The 22,380-nt window shown below is 34.4% G+C and overlaps 1 protein-coding gene and 1 pseudogene across 1 annotated transcript; both read right to left on the bottom strand.

Moving 5' to 3' along the window:
- Positions 1 to 676: 676 nt before the first annotated feature.
- LOC143577821 (protein FAR1-RELATED SEQUENCE 5-like) lies at positions 677 to 3,111 on the bottom strand (annotated as a pseudogene).
- Positions 3,112 to 14,982: 11,871 nt separating this feature from the next.
- On the bottom strand, positions 14,983 to 22,217 carry LOC143577819 (protein ZINC INDUCED FACILITATOR-LIKE 1-like). Its single transcript, XM_077061546.1, has 17 exons — positions 22,048 to 22,217; positions 21,627 to 21,667; positions 21,474 to 21,534; positions 21,278 to 21,380; positions 21,070 to 21,172; positions 20,926 to 20,979; positions 17,325 to 17,387; positions 17,176 to 17,225; positions 16,999 to 17,074; positions 16,750 to 16,929; positions 16,576 to 16,663; positions 16,394 to 16,479; positions 16,055 to 16,169; positions 15,946 to 15,983; positions 15,770 to 15,858; positions 15,626 to 15,669; positions 14,983 to 15,319 (listed from the first exon to the last, which is right to left on the bottom strand). The coding sequence occupies exons 1-17, from the start codon at positions 22,196 to 22,198 to the stop codon at positions 15,228 to 15,230; spliced, it is 1,434 nt and encodes a 477-aa protein (XP_076917661.1). The 5' UTR covers positions 22,199 to 22,217; the 3' UTR covers positions 14,983 to 15,227.
- Positions 22,218 to 22,380: the final 163 nt, after the last annotated feature.

Genomic DNA, 22,380 nt, shown 5'->3' on the forward strand with positions numbered 1-22,380 from the left:
TGGTAGTACAACTTTTTTTGGATTCTAATGTTAGACTCTTGTTTTTATTAGAACTTGTTTTGGGTTGTAATGTTTATGGATTGCAACATGTTAAGAATGTGTGATGATTGTTTAATACATGAGCAGTGTGTAGTATAATTAGTTGTTGTGTGTTGTAGTTTACGTATTACGCAAATCCGTGTATTAGTTAATGACGAGTCTATTTCGGTTTATAACACGTTAATTCGAATTTTAACCTATAAGTTGATAAGAAAGTAAGTGTAATATTAACGGACCAAAGTGTTTGAATGTAAGGAATTCGAATATGCATAACACCTTAATCAGAATTTTAACACTATATGTTGTATATGTTGATTAGAAAGTAAGAGTAATATTAAGGAACCAAACTGTTTGCAGGAAATGAATTCGAACATTGATTTGTTCAGTGTATAAAATATCAATATAAATGGAAATTAATAACAAATAAAAACATAACTTACTACCACATCATAAAACGACGTAAATGTTTTCTAATGTTGAACAATAAGATCAGGCACATATAAATAAATAGAGCATCCATAAAATAAATAAACACACTCAGCAACAATTGTTTCTTAAATGAAAATTGGAAAAAAGTTATAATGTGCTAATAAAAAACAAACCAAACAAAGTTTAAAACCCACAATAAACCTTAATGTTACATCTCATCAACTTGGGAGGGGGTAGAAGCTGCTGAAGTGTCACCGGTTATAGCATACTTATGATTATTACGGGCATCGTGACCTAGTTGCTTACATATTCTGCACGTCCGTTGAGGGTTATCCAGTTTACTTTGACTTATTGCTTGCTCTCGTAAAGACCTGTACCGAATAGGAAGCCCGCAACCTTTATTCCTAACACCAATTGGAGCATGTATGTTGATCTGATTAGGTTGAGGGACGCCAATGAGTTCTTCAAACCGGTCTCTTTTGCTAGGTCTAGGGGCGTCAAACGTAACCTCGTCAACTTTTTCTTTGTAATCATTGACGTAGTCACGAAACTAGTTTAATTTTTCCATGTCAGTAACCAGTTTATTTATAATATAATCATTCACGATATTAATATCCCGAACAACACGATATACATCGATAGTTTTGTCTACGTTAGGCTCATCAAAACCAGCAGAACGCATCGGGCTATTAGAAACGGCATCTTTGGTCCACCTACGGTTAATGTACTGCCTTGGGAAAACCCTGATATCTCCAATGTGGAGAACCTTAAAAATGTGGCGACATAGTAAGCCAAATTGCTCGAACCGCTTGCAGCTTCAATACACAGTCACGTCTTCTGAGCGAATCATTACCTATGATGATTACTAAACTATTTATATGTATAAAACAATAAATAAAAAAAATGTAAGCTCGTATAATATTTACCTCGTGAAAAGAAGCTGATAGATGCTCAAAGTCTCAAATACTAAACTTTATAAAATCACCAACCTGTTCGTAGCTTCGGGAAGTGCAGTTGTGAAGGGCTTGCTGAATTTCCATTTGGACATCAAAAAAGATGGTTCTTGTGTATAGTTCATGAGCCTGATTTTCAAGAGTGTAGTTACTCATTATTTTTGCACTTGTGTAACGACAATCATGATCGTTCTTCTGATGTTCATGCCTTTGATGTTCCAATGCAGTTTCAAAATGTGCCAAGAACTCGACCAAAGTGCAAGTTGCGTTGCAAAATTTCCCAAAAAAGTAGTTCTCGCTCTCTGATCTTGATGACGTGCGCATTAGACCAGACATGTTTTCTTCACGATAGTATACTGGAATCCACGAATCTCTAATCTGGAAAATATCTTTCAGCCAGGCATGGTCGTCTAACTGAAAATCGGTCATTATGGAATGCCAATCTTTCTCAAACAATTTGGGTGTTATAGAATCAGTCCATACAATATCACAAAGCCGAGTCTCGAAGTTGGTAGTGTTGCATAGATTGGCACCGACCTGGGAATGTAAGTTTTTTCAGAGAATTAGAAACAATATAATCATTATTGTTATAAATAAAAAGGTGGAAGACAATTAAAATGGAGTCTGTACCTTCCCAGATAGTTTATCCATGATATGCCACATGCACAAACGGTGTCTAGAATTAGGGAAAACGTCTTCAATTGCACGCTTCATGGCGGGGTCTTGGTCAGTTACAACCACAGGGGGTTCGTAACCAAAAGCACTCTTAAAACACCTCAATAACCATGAATAAGTTTCAGCTGTTTCATCTCCAAGTAGAGTCGCGTCAAGAGTAACATTCCTATTATGGTTGTCGATTCCAGTAAATGGAACAAAAACCATGTTATACCTATAAATGAATATAAAACGAAATAAATACAAACAAATTTTGTTTGTATAATTGAAAAGAAAAAATGTATAATATGGAATGAAAAGTTGTGTATTTGTTATGACGATATGTAGCATCAAATGAGACAACGTCCCCAAAGACATAGAAATTTCTCTTTGCACACTCGCCAGCCCAAAATAAACCCTTCAATGTGCCTTCTTTACTGGTAATATAGTCACATGAAAAATTAGGACAAAAGTCTTTTTTCACCATAAGACGTTGAACAACCATCTCAGCATCGTAGTCGCCAATATACAAGTTAATCTTTCTTTTGTAGTTTTTGCAATCAGACTTTGTTGCGCCAACTTTATCGAAGACACCATACAGGGTCCACATAATGTTAAAAGCCTTCACCGGACCAATGTTGATATTAGCCAAATCATCTATCACCTTTTTGTGTGTAAATGTAAGCTCCCTAAAAGCTTTCACAAAATGTATATCATTTTCGTTAACAAAAGGATGATTGTGTGCCTCGCCAAAAAATTTGACCCTATATTTGCCTTTATCATTTAAAACCAAGCGGAGTTGTGCATTACAACCGGTTCTTTGAGAAGGTCGCCTACACTCTTTTTTCCTTTTATAATCTTGACTATGCGTGTCAACTTCCTTAATAGTTCTAGACCCTTCCTTGGTACAAACAAAATACTTGAGACGAAGAACGTTATTAACAACCGATTGTGTGCCTTTCCTTATAGAAAACCCGCCTGCTAAAGCATATCATTTATAGAATTGCTCCGCAACGTCTATAGAATCAAAAAGCATACCTTCATTGGGTATCATTGATGCAGACACAATTGGTGTGTACGTCTTAGTGTCGGAATTGGGAGAGATGTGTTGAATCCCAAGCTCTTGGTAAGTTGGTGGATCTGTGAAGTAAATACAAGAAAACTAATCAACTTGAAATTAAAATAACAAGGCTGAAAATAACTTATCTAGGCAGAATAAAAAACAAGCAATAACACACTTATTTATGCAAAATACAAAAATAGCAATCAGACATTATAATCAAAAAACAAGCAAAACACACTAAAAATCATTAATGCAGAATACAATAATAGCCTTCAGACACTATAATTGAAAAAACAGCACAAAACACACTAAAAATTAACAACTAAAACACACTATAATCAAAATAACAGGCAAAACACACTATAATCAAACTTCTGAACCATAGTTGTCGGCTGATGAGAATACAATGAAGAAACAAAACAGAAAAAACAACATAGTCAACAAACAAATCCTAAACAAATAATAAACACACCAGTTTACAAAGAACAACATTATTACTTATTTAAACATCAATCACAGGAAAATAACGAACCCTAATGGCGGTTAAGATATTTGTTATCACTGGTACAGTATATACGAAATAAAAAGAACATCACAATTACGATCAGATCGTAATTACGATAAGATGTTTTGAACCCTAATGACGCATTACATAACATCGTAACCTAAGTGTTATAGGTTTAAAAAAAATCAGAATAACATAACACACCATGTCACGAAGCACATAAAGGGTTAATGAGAAAAAAAAGAATATTTGAGTTTTACTTAATTGATGTTCATCCATGAAGGTCTCCATGTTGAATATTGTATTGATTAGTAAGATGATTAATTGATACGAATAAATGAGATGGTGAACAAGAAATAGAAGAATACTGGAGATTAATAATTAGATCTTGATAATGAATATAAACAATCAAGATCGTACATGATAATATCAATTGGTTATTTTTTATTAACTGTCAACTTCATATCAATTAATAAGGAACAAATCATGGGTGTATAATATTTTTAATTAATTATATATATAAATACCATAACAAGAAAAGAAAGTAAGATTACAATTCTACCCTTATTATCTAATGGTGAAAAATGTTTCCTACACTTTTTAGGAAAACATTACTTTTTTGTTTTAACCTTTATCTCTCTCTCTCTCTCTCTGTATATATATATATATATATATATATATATATACATATATATATATATATATATATAAGTCGAAAACAACATCCATATAATGATCTTTTGTCATTATATACCAATATCACTTCGTGTGTAATCGTCATCACACCCTGAATTATATCAAAAACATCCCGTGTGCAATGGTTTACCACCATTATAACACAAACCCGTGAGTAATGATCTACCGTCATTACATCACAATAATAGGCATTTTACTTCTTAAACAAATTGTGCTGTTGTAGACGAGCAAAGAATACAACATCACGTATGACTATCATAGTTGATAATCTGATACATACCATACTCAAAATACGCCGACTTCTAACCCAACGCGATGGAAGTAGGGGGCGTCACCCCGATAGATCTACTCATATTTATGTGCCCCTTTATAGGGTTAACCGTTATTTATCCAACTAGACTCATCCCGCGTTTGACACAGTTTGTAAAATAAAATGTCTTTAAAAATATCAATGAAATCAATATGTAATAAATAATATGTCCCCCCCCCCCCCAAAACACAATAAAAACATTTAAAACGATTCCATTTAAAAATGAGGGGGTTCGATAGAGAAACTCACAGTTTGAAGTCCTTTGATCCAAAATACACGTGTCCTATATTAGCACATGTTTTGTTAATAAAAACTTTGTTTGAGCCTTATTTTATAAAAATTCTTTTACTTATTATCCCTACTTTAATGTCCACGCAAGCATGCAAGCAAATAGAGTCCTAATAGTTTAACACACGTATGGTTCGGTTTTTCGTCGATTATTATTTATTAAATAATTTAATTAATAAATAATAATAATAATAATAATATAATTATATTAAATATTAGAGTTTTAGTTGCTGGAAAGTTTAAGAAAATATTAATTTATTTATTTTTAATAATTCTTGTCAGTTTCGTCGGTTTTTGTCGGTTTTGTCGGTTTCGGGTTCAAAACCGAAACGACCAGCATTTCGCATAAAGTATAATTTTTATGGCTTGGAAAACACTTGTTACATATATTAATTAAGTTTTATAAATTATTTTATAAAAATATATCATTTATCATTTTTGTTAATATTTTCTTAAATTAGCAACTTTTGACGTTTTCGTGTCGGTTTTTCAGACACGAACCGTCTTGGACCAAGTCTAGTCATTTTGTCCTTTTATCACATATCAACTTATGTTATATATGAGAGTTATACCACTTTAGGGGCTGTTCTAAAACAGTCCCTAACCGTGGTGTCGGTTTTACGTTAAAAAGTCGGTTTTTCGACCGTTAAAGTTACCGACAAGTAAACTAGACTTAGAACTTTCTAACCAAACATCCTATGCACTAATTATACACATTTTACACCATAATTTGTACTATATTTCCAGATCTCAACAAATTTTTCAAATCATCAAGTTCATATATTCCATAATTTCCTAAGTGTTCATTTGACCAAGTTTCTTACTTTAGTAATTTACAACTCTTGTTACCCTTTTTCATCACAATCTTTACAAGTATTATCAAATAGTAAACTTGTTTATCTCATTCAACTAGTTTGACCTAGATTTCATGCGTCTTATGATTCTATTCAAGTTTTAATCTCTTGGTATTTACTTTTCCAAAATTTCCATTCCTAGTAAGTATATATCAAACAATTCATGTATTTAAGTTTTTGATCATAATCCAAGTTTGTATGAATTTCTAAGATACAACCTATTCATTATTCATCCAATTAAGTCAATTATTCAAAAATATTAACAATTTCCCAATTTTCATATTGAATAAATATTAAAGTTTCTAAAATTATAAATGACCACAAGACTAGTTAGTTTGATTATTCTTTTAACATATTATTCCATGAATCTCTAGCATGCATCCTATCAATTAATCATTCATTTCAACCATTTCAATCCAAGTTTCATATCACAAAGAATCATTTGTTAAAATTCTTACAAGTTAACAATTAAAGTTTCCTTAATTAGTAACTTTAATAAATTTCTAAATTTTATCTTTCAACTTCATAATTTTTGATGGTTTAATCTAGCATATATCCTATTCCATTTCATCCTAATTTCACCAATGTCATTAATTTATCCATTATATTTTAAAAAAATCAAAAATTCCAATTTATAAATATAAACAAGTTCTTGAAATCTTTAAATCAACCATTACCCATTTTATGATTCAAACTTTTCCAAGAAATCAAAATCTCATTCTAACACCTAACAATCATCCATGCAAATCATCAACCTCTCATAAATCTTAATTTCTAAACATTTTATTATTCAAAATTATTTCTAATCAATCAATAATCAACTTTATGGTGAATGTATGCATGCATGAGTGAGTTTAATGCTTCCACCTACATACACACACACATTCACGGCACACAAACACATGCACACACATACCAACACCCAAACCCATGATAATCAATCCTTCAACCCAAATCCCAACCCAAAAACATCAAATCTAGCTTATGAAATTATAAAAAATTAATTACAATCTCTACTTACAATCTCTATATTAATTAACTTTTTATGGATTCTATATGCATGTGTGATGTGTGTATAATGATGCTCTCACAACTAAGCTATAAATTTATTAAACAAAATCCCTAAAGAAGCCACACAAAACCGGCAAGTGTACCGATCACTAATAGTATAGCACTATGGAAGTCCGAGTATCGAACAGAAGGACACTTGAAAACGTTAATGATACTTAACCCTAACCAAGACTCACCTAAGAATATTTAAATGATTTTTAATAATTAACTACTTAACCTAACTTACTTTAACTAAATTATTTAGCTAGACTTAACTTAACTTAACTAAACACTTGAAACTTAGAAACTTAATTGCAATCGGAGAAAACGTCTACCTAGGTAAGAATCATATTGAAGGTATAATAAGGTAATGGATTGAAGACTCTCACGACACCGGTTCCTAAGGATGACTCAACTAAGGTTCACGCAAGAAAGCTAGCTCACCTCTCAGTCTCACTAACAAACTCTAACTTACACTTAGTAGATTTTAAGAACAAACCAAGAAACGAAATGTTAAAGTGTTCTAATGCCGACTCTCCTCTCGGACTCACCGACACACTACCCTAATGGAGACGAATACTACGCAACCAAGGATAGAGGAACAATTTAGTTTAACTTAAACTAGACCAACTAATCGCTCAAAAACCCAAACCCGACAAGAACCGAACCTGCTCTCGCGCGATCCTAATCCTAACAAACAAAAGCTATGAGACGACCTTACTTCCTATCACCTCTCGGTCTCTAAGAAGGTGTTCACCCGCTGATTATATTCAATTAATACACTCACTTAAACCCTACGGTTGATCACCCCGCAAACAATCTCTAGACACAAAATAAAGAGTTCAAACAAGCTAAAATCAATCAAAACCTATTCAATTAATCAAAGCAAGAGGTATATGAGTATAACTAATAAATTCACAGCCACTAAACACAACCTAATTCAATGTTAAACCAAACTTTTCATTAACAATTCAAGTCATGATGATCAACAATCCATAAAACTCATTAAAACCTAACAATATTCATCTAACCTAGGTAGAACTAATAAGTTTAGCCAATCATAATCAATGAACAATAGATAAAATAGATATAAATGATAAACATGCTCATATAAATCTGATTACAAAAGGTTTGAATGCTTAAAAACCAAAAACGAACTCACAAACGTTAAAATAGTCAAACCCGACAACCGAAGTATAAAAGATGTAACCTTAAGCTTTTCCTCCTTGATTTCTCCTCTAGAGCAGGTGTGGGATGGCTGGAAACTTGAATAAAATCGTTCATAGGCTTTTAGGGTTTATATATATGTTTAATCACCTCCTTCCTAATATAAAATAGGTTAAAACAAGCCCACTAGGCCCACTAGAAGACAAAATAGACGTGGTAGCTGATTCTTGAACATTCTTGGCAGCCTTGGACATGTTGGAATCTACCACATGCTTCTTGAATGGTATGACCTGGTCGCGTAGCTCGAACATGACATTTTCTGACGTTTTTCGACTTTCAGCTCGTTTATCTTTGTTTTTGCGTACTGGCTTCATCCGAGCTCCGTTTTACTGATTCTTTTTTCATTTGACTCGTTTTCTCGCTTTCTTCAACATGGGACCTATCACATACACAAACATGTAATTTCATGCAAGAAAAAGTTATATTCGTTAACAGTTTACGCACAAAACGACACAAAATCGGAATAAAACTCTATGTGTTTTGCAACACATCAAATATCCCCACACTTGAACCTTTTTCGTCCCTGAAAAAGAAATCTACACAGGATCATAACCAAGTGAAAAACAACAAACTCCCAGATTATTTAACATTACTAAAGCACAAGAAACAACTCGACATATTGACCGCGATTGCCGATATTGTTGTCCACTTAAACCCAGCCACCAGCTAATCAAGCCCCCCTTTTGCATTAAACTTTTTAAGTCCAAAAATTAAGGCTACACCTACCCCATCTCAGACAAAGAGAGCTAGAAAAACTAGAGTCGAAGCAAACTGGTTCGACAAATCACCATAAGCCAAGGACTCGTTGATAGTACTAATTAGATGCACTCGGTGAAATTTTTGATGGATGAATGGTCATGTGGAGGTCGTACGAGCTATTCCTAAATATTATTGGACTTTGTCCTATAAATTCCTAATTTCTATTTGTTGACTAAGAACCTTCGAGCCCCAATAGTGTATCCTCAGAGTCACCATCCCCAAGGTAACACGTAAACTCTAAGTCCCGTCTAGTATATGCATCTTTGGCCTCTTTTACTAACTTTAAATAATGCTTCTTTGGCATTTTGCAATACATAACTTTCTTCACAGGCATTTTGCTTTTCTTGAACAACTTTTGAGAATATACAAACATAACTTTCAATACATAATTTTCTTTTCTTTTCTTTTCTTTTTTTCTCTTTTTTCTTCTTTTTTATTTCTTTTTTTTCAATCTTTTATATCACCCTAAAATATATAACTATTTCTAAGCTCGTAGAAAGATGGACATGTGGTGTGTGCTGGTTTTGAGTGCATCTAAGTATAACCATCTCAAAGTTTTCAGATTATGGTAATCCTCCTTAAGCATCGAAATTCGGTTTCACCGTTTTTCAAATTATTATATATATAAAAACTGCTAAAAAGGACTATCAAAGCTAGTTGGGCCTACCGACACATCCAAAATCAGATATGTGAACCATCCCTTCTTTTATTATTATATTATATATTTCAAAAGTTCCAAGAGTTCGTTAGCACATTGGTAGTAATATCATTTCCTGCTTAACGTAGAACAAAAACAATTTTTAAGGGACATTTTTCTTTAAAACTTTTTTTTTTAATTATTAACTCTCAAGATTTTCAATATTCTTTTATTTTTCTTAAAAATGAAAACGTCAGTTCCCCATCCCCACACTTAAATTTCACATTGTCCTCAATGTGAGACAAGGAAAAGACAAAACTAAACATAAAGAAAAATAAAGTGGAACAGACTCCCCTGGTATATGTGATCATGCAAGTGTGCGGTGAATCATGTTCCTCGCCCTAATATTCGAACGCAAGCTTAAAACTCCAGTGCTCTCTATCAAGCTATCACTAACGAACGAAAGCGACAATCATTAAGCATATTGCTTCCCCACACTTGTTTAAAACTCCAGCTCATCAACCAACCAAGGAATAACCTGCAAGTAAGAGAAGAAACACCTGGCAAAACTCGGAAATAAAAATAAAAATGAAAATAAAATAATAAGGAAAGATATTACCGGGTTGCCTCCCGGGAAGCGCTAAGTTTATTGAATAGTCTTCAGCCGGACTCGCTCCCGAAACCTCAATCAGGAGGCTTCTCCTTTATCCTCTTCCCATCGATGCTCCTCAATACTCTCCTCTTACAATTGGTCGGGAAGAAACCAATTGCACAGCTCTCATGGGCCCGACCATAGGAATTAAACTCGGCCCACCAACTCTTGAATACCCCCAAAAATGGTTCAATGAAGTGAAACAGGGAAGTCAATCTCTTCATCACACTACGATTTCTTCGCCCAGAAATCCTCCTTCTAGTTCCTTTAGCCAAACTTTTAAATCTTAACACGTCCCGAATAGAGATTGAGTACGGTTCGTGTTTTGGTTTTTCACAATCGAGGTGAGGTGTTGGAAGGACCAAATCACTAACTATCTCATGGCTCTCCTTACAAAGCTCCTTCTTGATCCCCAAACTTGGCTCGTTATATATTAAATCTTCAAGCAGCTTTAAATCACCAAGTGGGTCAAACTCGCCTTCATCCGTAATGGCAAAGTCCATCAACTCTTCACCAAACTCATCCTAAAATTCTTCCTCCCAAGAGGGAATATACTCCTCTACTCTCTGCTCCTCCATTCTGGTATCTTCAATCTCGCTCAGGGTTTCAAACAAAGGTGGATTCAAAGGAGGAACATATTCCAAATCATTTCTAATAGTAAACAACACATCATCCATTATTTCCTCCAATTCTGGGGTAGGCTCTAATATATTCCCTGACAAATCTTTATACCCTAAGAAGTTCCCCATTTGATCATATGCAAATCGATATGGAGGAGGCTTTACCAAAAGTGATTCCCATGGAGCTTTCTGTGCTTCGACTTCTATATTTCTCCTCTCATAAGCATCATGCACCCAGTGATCTCCGCCACACACTTTGCACAATGGTGTTCCAACCTGTCGTCCGAACATATTTTTTATAAAGCACACTCAAAAGAAAAGGATCACGGGCACCAGATAAAAATAGAATAAAATACTAAAAATAAAATTAAACTAATTGAAATAACTAATCTAATCTAAATATACGAAAATACAATATGTAAATCCCAACTCGGGTCGTTCTCAATACGCCTCAAACCGTGTCCCCGGCAACGGCGCCAAAAACTTTATGTGTGTATAATGATGCTCTCACAACTAAGCTATAAATTTATTAAACAAAATCCCTAAAGAAGCCACACAAAACCGGCAAGTGTACCGATCACTAATAGCATAGCACTATGGAAGTCCGAGTATCGAACAGAAGGACACTTGAAAACGTTAATGATACTTAACCCTAACCAAGACTCACCTAAGAATATTTAAATGATTTTTAATAATTAACTACTTAACCTAACTTACTTTAACTAAATTATTTAGCTAGACTTAACTTAACTTAACTAAACACTTGAAACTTAGAAATTTAACTGCAATCGGAGAAAACGTCTACCTAGGTAAGAATCATATTGAAGGTATAATAAGGTAATGGATTGAAGACTCTCACGACACCGGTTCCTAAGGATGACTCAACTAAGGTTCACTCAAGAAAGCTAGGTCACCTCTCAGTCTCACTAACAAACTCTAACTTACACTTAGTTGATTTTAAGAACAAACCAAGAAACGAAATGTTAAAGTGTTCTAATGCCGACTCTCCTCTCGGAATCACCGACACACTACCCTAATGGAGACGAATACTACGCAACCAAGGATAGAGGAACAATTTAGTTTAACTTAAACTAGACCAACTAATCGCTCAAAATCCCAAACCCGACAAGAACCGAACCCGCTCTCGCGCGATCCTAATCCTAACAAGCAAAAGCTATGAGACGACCTTACTTCCTATCACCTCTCGGTTTCTAAGAAGGTGTTCACCCGCTGATTATATTCAATTAATACACTCACTTAAACCCTACAGTTGATCACCCCGCAAACAATCTCTAGACACAAAGTAAAGAGTTCAAACAAGCTAAAATCAATCAAAACCTATTCAATTAATCAAAGCAAGAGGTATATGAGTATAACTAATAAATTCACAGCCACTAAACACAACCTAATTCAATGTTAAACCAAACTTTTCATTAACAATTCAAGTCATGATGATCAATAATCCATAAAACTCATTAAAACCTAACAATATTCATCTTACCTAGGTAGAACTAATAAGTTTAGCCAATCATAATCTATGAACAATAGATAAAATAGATATAAATGATAAACATGCTCATATAAATCTGATTACAAAAGGTTTGAATGCTTAAAAACCAAAAACGAACTCACAAACGTTAAAATAGTCAAAACCGACAACCGAAGTATAAAAGATGTAACCTTAAGCTTGTCCTCCTTGATTTCTCCTCTAGAGCAGGTGTGGGATGGCTGGAAACTTGAATAAAATCGTTCATAGGCTTTTAGGGTTTATATATATGTTTAATCACCTCCTTCCTAATATAAAATAGGTTAAAACAAGCCCACTAGGCCCACTAGAAGACAAAATAGACGTGGTAGCTGATTCTTGAACATTCTTGGCAGCCTTGGGACATGTTGGAATCTACCACATGCTTCTTGAATGGTATGACCTGGTCGCGTAGCTCGAACATGACATTTTCTGACGTTTTTCGACTTTCAGCTCGTTTATCTTTATTTTTGCGTACCGGCTTCATCCGAGCTCCGTTTTACTGATTCTTTTTTCATTTGACTCGTTTTCTCGCTTTCTTCAACATGGGACCTATCACATACACAAACATGTAATTTCATGCAAGAAAAAGTTATATTCGTTAACAGTTTACGCACAAAACGACACAAAATCGGAATAAAACTCTATGTGTTTTGCAACACATCAAATATCCCCACACTTGAACCTTTTTCGTCCCTGAAAAAGAAATCTACACAGGATCATAACCAAGTGAAAAAAAACAAACTCCCAGATTATTTAACATTACTAAAGCACAAGAAACAACTCGACATATTGACCGCGATTGCCGATATTGTTGTCCACTTAAACCCAGCCACCAGCTAATCAAGCCCCCCTTTTGCATTAAACTTTTTAAGTCCAAAAATTAAGGCTACACCTACCCCATCTCAGACAAAGAGAGCTAGAAAAACTAGAGTCGAAGCAAACTGGTTCGACAAATCACCATAAGCCAAGGACTCGTTGATAGTACTAATTAGATGCACTCGGTGAAATTTTTGATGGATGAATGGTCATGTGGAGGTCGTACGAGCTATTCCTAAATATTATTGGACTTTGTCGTATAAATTCCTAATTTTTATTTATTGACTAAGAACCTTCGAGCCCCAATAGTGTATCCTCAGAGTCACCATCCCCAAGGTAACACGTAAACTCTAAGTCCCGTCTAGTATGTGCATCTTTGGCCTCTTTTACTAACTTTAAATAATGCTTCTTTGGCATTTTGCAATACATAACTTTCTTCACAAGCATTTTGCTTTTCTTGAACAACTTTTGAGAATATAAAAACATAACTTTCAATACATACTTTTCTTTTCTTTTTTTCACATACACAAACATGTAATTTCATGCAAGAAAAAGTTATATTCGTTAACAGTTTACGCACAAAACGACACAAAATCGGAATAAAACTCTATGTGTTTTGCAACACATCAATGTGGGTGTGTGTTTGATTATATAAATTTTGAAGATGATGGTGGAGTGGTGGTGTGGGAAACGATTATAGAGAGAGAGAAGAGGGTATAGGGTAGTGAGGTGGATAGTAGGTTGATTGTGTGTGTTGGTGATATTAATCTAACACATAACTTATAGATTTAGGTATAATGATTAATTCATGCATGTAGAGTGGGTGAGTGGGAGTGAGTTGTCAAGAGGGGAGGAGGAGTGGACGGTTAGGGGGGGGGGGGCGGTTAAGGGTTGGTAAATAATAATATTTATTATATGGTTTAGGTAATAAAGTTTAACGTAAAGCGTAATTTATCTAGTCCAACGAAGTCCGTTTCGATATATTTTATCAGACTTTGAGCGAAACTAGATTGCGGTCAATGTCTGCCTAATAACTTAGTTTTCTGAAAAACAAACTTGATGTCGGACTCTTTCAGTGTCCTCTACTGGCTTTTGGTTACTTGTTTTCTAATTTTTGCGATTCGAACCTTCTAAAATTAAGTTTATATATTATCTCGACTACTTTAATATATATTTTAATTTTTCGAGATTATTTAACCCCTTTAATGAATTGTTTACTTTCTGACTTTTTACCCGGGGTCATTCCACGCCAGATTCGTTACGTGGCGATTTTTGCACTTTTTGTTGACTTTGAAACATATAGATCACTAATAAAGAAGATTTTTTTCATAATGACGGAATTTTATTGCTAAACATGATTTATTAACGAAAAATGTTGGCAAATGTTACAGGCTCCGGGTCGGATCCAAGTCCAAGTTTCCCGGTCTTCGTGATGAACGAACCACCGCCTTGATCCTCTTCTCTAGATGCTCGATATCTGCCATAGAAAAGTGGGGGAGTGGAGGTAACTGCTAAGAGTTTCATCTTGTTTACAGACACAAAAATATGTTGGGAGCCAAGGGTCCAAGAGAAGGTGCTTCCAATGAATAATGAAGGCTCCTTATATAAGGACTCTGTGGCTACCATCATGAACCCTAACCTTTATTGGACCAGACCCGGTTAAAGGTTACCTCCACAAACTCCCTGCCTAATGGGCCTAATTAATTAGTAGACAATAATAATGTAATAAACATAATACATTATTACAATCTCTAAAACCGATGCTTGTTTTACTTTACCTCAAACACTTACATATGTGTTTCGCAGTTGCTGCAATTGTTGTTAGTATGCGAAGTGTTAATTATAAGAATACTCAGTAAAAGAAATGGACCAGGAATAATAGAAGAATACTTTTTTGAGATATGATTTGAGATTTCTAAACTTTAAACTTGTTTAAGCCAATGGCAAAATGAATGACAAGTTGGCAACCACAACCTAAATATAATTAATATAATACAACACAAAGCTAGAAGGCCCTTATGTTTGACTTTATATAAAGTCAACATAAAAGATGTTATTTTTGGCGATTAGAGCACCCAAAATATAAAACCCTTGGATTCCTATAGGAACACGTACATCGTTTTTATGTATATGGATTTGTGGGTCAGCTAGTAATGGTTTGTGATTAAAAATGGCTTGAAAGTTAGTAGAACTCCAATTCCTTCAATCACATTCAACAAGAAAAATATCATCTGGTCGCCTGAAATTAATAGAATATATAAACAAAATTACTTTATATCTAACTTAAATAAACAAGTTGTCTTTGGATTAATTTGTTAAACTTGTTTAATTAAACCGGTCATGTTTATGTTGACACATGTAACACATTTACAATTGATTATAACATGTGTATTGGTCGCCAACAGTTTAACTTATTTAGATAAATGGGTTAAACGTGCCGTGTTCATGTTACACTATTTCATCTGTATCCTATTAGGGTTGATGTCTATGACACGAAAAATAGAATTTTCATGTGGAGAATAATGAACTGAGTTAAAGCACATACCGGGAAGAAATGTGGCATTTTGTCTCTTTTGGGACCATGACAAACTGCAAACATAGAGAGGTTAGATATAATTTGATGTGATTATGGGTCTAATTTGATAATATAGTATATAAATCTGAGACTATTAAACAGATTAGTACTCACAGTGCTCCACCACAAGCTGGGCCAATTGCTTTACAAATTGACTGCAAAGTCATAGCTATACCATTGGCCGCACCTCTTTGGTGTGAATCCTGTTATTTATGTATACAACATTAATAACTTATATGCCTGGAAAACATTTACAAATAAAGAAAAAGCTTTGGAAGAACTAATGTTACCACAGCTTTATTTTGCAGCAAGAGCGTGCCAGTTATTATGGACACCCTGTAAAAGTGAGAAAGTAAAGTTAAATGGTAACATGATGCATAAAACAATTGATCCATGAAAAACTTACTGATAAAACGTTCTTCACGATCGACGCAGCATTTAATGTAAAAGTTAGCATGAGGCCTGATAATAACGCTATGTATGGATACGATGCGAGTAAAGGTATAGACAAAACCTACATGTACAAGAGATAGTTTTGTTAACATAGTTTGGTATCTTTTACCTCTGAAAGCCAAACAAACTCTTCTTTTAAACAATATATGTATATGTATTTTACCTTTCCACACAACTAAAACTGAATCAAAAACTACAATTATTATCATATGCTAATAAGAATTTGTGAACACACAGTTTTAACTTTTAAAATCAAAGGGAAGACATCCAAGGAAAATTGCTTACTCCTGAGATACGAGCTACATCAATGGGTCCAAATATCTTCTGTGCAACGGGATACAATGAAGTTTGGAAAATAAGAAGGCCCACCCCTAAAATAAGACGGTTGTGATTAATATAAATTGTAAAATCATAAATTAAGGTTTATAACTTTAGATTTAGATATGGTGCAACTTCTAAAGCTTAACCTGATATAGACAAGACTGTGCCAACATCCTCAGTAGTATAGTTGAGCCCCCCTAAACTCTTAGGGCTCACAGCCCACAAAGAGAAAACCTGTTAAACAAGAAAAACCGACACCATTTATAAATGTTTGATCATTAAGAACATGAGTTGTAATTAATAGACAGAGTTTAGATCACCTCTGTGTAAGCCATGTCATGAAGCGAAAAAAGGCCATAGATAATGACAGAAGATATTAATGGCCAGTTTATTAGGAGGCTTATAAAAGAGGAATCATTGTTTTCAATTGTATTTTCCTCGGCATCAAAAACATAGAAAGAAGACTGCAACTCATTTTTCTTATGAAAGTGTAATGTTTCCTGCAGTTTAAAATATATTATAAAAAGTTCATGTTAAGAATTAAGGAAATGGTAATTAGGAAATTTTACGGGAAGCCAAAATGCACCAATGGTCACAAAAAGTGCAAAAATGGAGATACAAAGGCAAGGCAACAAATATGGAAATCTGCATCACAAGTCATAAGTAAATTGAATAAATAACAAAAAAAATTGGAAATAGTGTCATACTGTCAAGGAATCAAGAAGCAAGCAAAACGGTAACTTTACCTCCCAAATAAAGAATCTGGAGATACTAGACTTGGAAAACTCTCTGCAGGCTAAATATAAAACTACACAAAAAGAATAAAAATATTAGAAGGCAATACTGGTTATTATATTAACCCAAAAAAACATCTTATGTGTAACATATACAAAACCTGTGCAAGGAAACCACCCAATGCTGGGCCAATGATTAATCCTATGCCCCATGATGTACTAACCTGAAACAAGTGACACATGTTGTTATAAATCAAGATTGAAATACAAATGTAAATTGAATTAACAGATTGAATGTCTTCTTGTTGTGTTTACAACTATAATATGTGGATACACATATACTCACCAATCATTGTAACCGACATAAAGAGTAACTGCCTAAACCTATGCTAATGGATAATTTCATAATCATGTTACAGATAATAAAATTAGTATTACTAATATGCCAACGGATATCCAAGAGAGATTTGGTAAAGATAGTGCACCAGAGCATATGAGTTGAAGCAAGCCAACAACACAACTCAACAAAACCGTATTTCAATTTCATCCTACTACACCAAGGTCCGCTCATTATGGGATGAAGTAGATTCTACGCTTCCCACACCACTATGCACTTGCAGTGCTTGTACCTACGGTCTTGGACAGGACTTAAGTCACTTGAAGGACAAAGAGAGGTTGTATGAGTTCCTAATGGAGCTTGATATTGACTATTTGATAATAAGTGCTTAGATTCTCGCCACGAAACCCATACCTTCATTAGGAACTGCCTGCCACCTTGTTGCAGAAGACGAGCAACAGAGGTTCATCACAACCATAAAGAAGACAAATATCGATCTAACAGCCTTACAAGCATATATATGTTTCTGGGAAACGTGATAAGAACCATAAAAAAAGGTTGTACAGAAAGACTCTAAACAGGCAGTTAGCGATCAAATTAAGCATTGCACATTTTGTGGTAGATATGGGCACAACCAGAGACCGATGTTTCAAACGTATCAGTTTTCCAGAATGGTGTCCTGATAAAAGAGAGCAACGTGAATAAAATAAACCCAAGGCAGAAATGGTTGAAGCCGAACCAAGCCAGGTGCTAAGCCTAAACACCGATCAGTATGAACAATTCATATATGAAAATGCTTTTCAGGTAACAAAGAAATGGCGGGTAATGAATCGCTTTCTAAGGCTAATTAATGCAACAGCTATAGTTGATAAAGGTGGGAAATGGATAATTGATTAAGGTGCCACTGATCACATAAAACATATAATTAGCATGTTTAATATAACAAGACTAAATCCAACATTGAACCACCGTCACAATTCCTAATGGAGATTCGATAACAGTTGAAGGAATAGGTGATTGCACCTTTCCAAATCAAACTAGGATTCGACAACCTGTCCAAATTTAAAAATGCAATGTGTTATCTGTTAGCGAATTATCCTAAGATCTTCAGTGTTAGTAACTGTTTTCCTGATTTTGTTCATCCAGGATTTACGTGTGAGGACATTGATGGGAACGGGTAGACGCAAAGGTGGTTTATATGAGATAGGGACGAAGAGCAATAAGAGGAAAGCAAGAGTTCAATAGGCACATGGCATAAAAGACGTGCGCACGCTTCTGATGATAAACTATCACACGTTTTTCTCAAGGATTTTTCTTTCAAAGCTAAAAACTTTTTTTGTGATTTATGTGTTAAGGCCAAACATACAAGATTACGATTTCTTGTTAGTATTACTAAAACTTCTTATTGTTTTGAGTTATTGCATTCTAATGTTTTTTGGTTCAAGTAACTTGCAGCTTTTGGGTCGGGAGAAAAAGCTTAATTAAAGTTTAAAGCTTAAAGCTTCTACTAGTAGCGTTTAGAAAAAGATACATGCTTTTAGTATTTTAATTTACTTAAATAACTTTCCAAAATAAATACATTTACTATTATTGTTTTTAGTTATGCTCATTTTAGTAATTTTATACATTTTATTGAAAGCTCCAACTACTCTGCCAAACATTTAAATATATCTAAAAAGTTACATATACCAGCTTTAAGCTACCAGCTTCCAGCTACAACTAGTAACTAGTTTTGTTACATATACCCTAAGTTTTTGTAAAATTAACGGGTGGTTACTACTGGTATTATGGGGTTTTGTATACAGCTTTTACTTATTTCGTTACTTATTGGCCAAAGAGTTAGCCAATAAGTAATATGACCACAGTCACAGATGGTCGAGTGATAAGTACTTTTCGGTAATTTGTAAGCAAGCAAATGTAAATCATCTTAATGTTGTACTTTAAAATATTTCACTTTCAAATGAATGTACTCACCAGTATTTCCCGTGGATCAAATTTTTCTTAGCATGTTTTAGGTGACTTATTGTGAAAGAAACATGAACGGTACCACACGGTACCTCAGCTTAAATAAGTAGTTTGTTACCGGAATAAAGAAATATGTTTTGTAAATTAGGGATTATCTCTATAAAACTTATTTTTGTACAAAAATGGGTATTATCCACAGTTTATGAAAAAAGAATCACGGTGTTTTTACACTCTGGTGATTTTTCCAAACTAGGGTCCTAATAAATTTTTTCTGCTGCCAAATAACTTAATCAACATCGATGCCATTGCTCACGTTCGTGGCCCCCTCATTGGAAGATGATGAAGAACCTCATGTTGATGCGCACAAGTTTTAAAGGTTGATAGGTAGACTTCCATACCGTTTTTTTGAACGACGGAGAATCTCATGTGTGAACCTACCCTTTCCGGAGCTATGTTCAAGATCAACTTCTCGACCGTTGTGAGACCATACCCCGCTGATGCGCAAGAACCAGATGGAGTTCATAAACCCTCACCCCCATGTCGGGTTCGAACCTGGAACTAAAGCCTTGATTCGTTTCTTCACCTAGATGCCCATTGAAATGGCTCCAAAATAGCTCAAGTGGGAATCAAATATGCGTCTCCAAGCCATCTTACCACTAGAACCACACATGGCCCGATATCTCTTATTCCGTGAACATCTTGAGTCAATTCGTTAGTGACTCAAGACAGACACACATGGATGTTGCCACTCATGTTCGGAGATACCTTAAAGTGTTATCAATGAATCCTTCTTTCTAGGGAAGAAAGAACGAACTTTACTATCTATTGTGACTTAGGTTGGCTTGGTTGTCCTCTTATTAGGCGGTCAAGAACCGGCTACTTACTCATGTTGGGTGGTGTGCCGGTTTCATGGAAATTAAAGAAACAATCAGTCGTTTCTTGCTCATCAACGGATGCTGAATATTATGCCATGGCAATGATCAGTGTGAGTGAAATCTCATTAATGAGATGGCTCATAACAGAACTTGTGTCTCCTGATTTGCGTCACCTCTTTTTTGTGATATTCTTGTACCCTATCATATTGACAACCTTTCTTTACATGAGCAGACCAAACATGTTGAGATGATTGTTATTTTATTAGAGAAAGGGTGAAGCCAATAGTAGTGTGGCTCATTCATGTTAACACATAATTACATATTGCTAATTTATTGACTATGCCCTTTGGTACGTCACAATTTTATACGCTTCTTGACAAGTTAGGAATTTGTAACCTCCATACTCCTACTTGACTAGAGGGAGTATTGGAGAGTATTATTTTTGGATCACGTTTACTTCCTTAGCTCATTGTTAACATATATCATAGTTCTTTTTACCATTCTATCGTTATATATCCTTTTAATCCTAAAATATCAAAATTATCGATCTTACGAAATATCAAAATAGAAGGAGTCGTTGCTTACGGCCGATAATCCTAAAGCTTGGTGTTCTTCAGGGAAAATTTCACATGCATACGCCTGTTTGTCAACATATATGTAAGGGAACAAATCAGATACTAAACTCTAAACATATATACTACAAAATGTAAGATAAGGATCGGAATGCACCTTTATCGTTCCGAGTAACCCGCTTAAAATGCCAAGAAGAAACCTTGTAACAATAGCCATCCAATAGTTGACACTAATACCAAAAAGTGTATTGAAAATAACTCTGAAAGAATATGAAAATTTAGGAGCACAAAAGGTACGTTGAGGTGTACAAAATGGTTTCAAACAATTAGTCAATTATTATAAGTGAAAGTAGTTAGTTACTCACACCGATGATGTGCTCACAAGAATAATTGGTTTTCGACCATATCGATCAGCCACTACTCCCCAAAAGATGGATGTCAGTGCCCTTCCAACCATATATGCCGACCCTTCATAAATTGTAATTATTATACTATGCATAATACACTTTTAAGAAATATGTAAAATGTAAAATATCGACTACAATGGGTAAAAGTTGTTACCAACAAAGCCCGCATAGTAACTAATGTCCTCCTCTTTCTCTGCAATGTTAAAATCCCTTACCTACAACAATATATAAATCCAAGATAAATAATTTATAATGTCAAATTTGATAAATGAGGACAAAGCAAAGATATAATAAGCTAGTAACTTACCATGAAATAAACAAACGGGAAGAGAGATGATATTGGGAGTGCTGGAAAGGATAAAACCGGAATAGATGTTAATTTGTTTTTAAGAAGCTGGTTATTTATATCATTCTTTCTTTCAAACAAAAGAAAAGAAAAGAAAAAATATAATGATGACTCTTTATTTAAACTCATGAAAGCAAATGGATCTTACATTTTCTTCACCTAATTAAACGTTAATATTAATACCAATATTTTATGTAATAATAAAATCAAAAAAACTAATAATAACCTTTATGCAGAATTTAGCTTGTTTGTGGAAACGAAAATTCAATAAATCAATCAACACGCATATATAGTCGCATAATATTCCTAAATTTATGTAATAATATAAATACTAATAATTAATCGCTGAATAAATTAAGATGAGAATATATAGACTACTTACAAATACATAACACCAAGACCCATACAAAAAAGAGCTCTTTAAGGAGCAACCCAGTTTGTATTTGTTTATCTCGGTCCACTTTGCAAGCCGAACAGTTCTCATTGTATACCCGATCCAAAAGCTCGTCTTTGAGTTCGTTGTTGATTGCCATTATAACCTTTAATCACGCCAAGCCAGTAGTCGGCTGCCTTCAATTCTTATTATCCTGCTCACAATTCTAGTTAACAACACACGCCCAGCCGGCTTCTTCCCTGCTTCTAATATGGATTCCAATGTCCTCTAGGGAGGGAGGGGAAGAAAGATGTGTAGAAGAAGATTTTGAGTTTGCTTCTT

Source organism: Bidens hawaiensis, unplaced genomic scaffold (assembly GCF_021521415.1).
Source record: "Bidens hawaiensis isolate Kalapana, Puna unplaced genomic scaffold, B.hawaiensis_p1.1 tig00028818_1, whole genome shotgun sequence".
Lineage (NCBI taxonomy): Eukaryota > Viridiplantae > Streptophyta > Magnoliopsida > Asterales > Asteraceae > Bidens > Bidens hawaiensis.

Coding starts and splice junctions, on each gene's coding strand:
- LOC143577819 (XM_077061546.1), bottom strand. CDS start 22,198: ATGGCAATCAACAACGAACTCAAAGACGAGCTTTTGGATCGGGTATAC. Junction 21,668..22,047: donor GGTCTTGGTGTTATGTATTT/GTAAGTAGTCTA, acceptor TATCCTTTCCAG/CACTCCCAATATCATCTCTC. Junction 21,173..21,277: donor CTTGTGAGCACATCATCGGT/GTGAGTAACTAA, acceptor ATATTCTTTCAG/AGTTATTTTCAATACACTTT.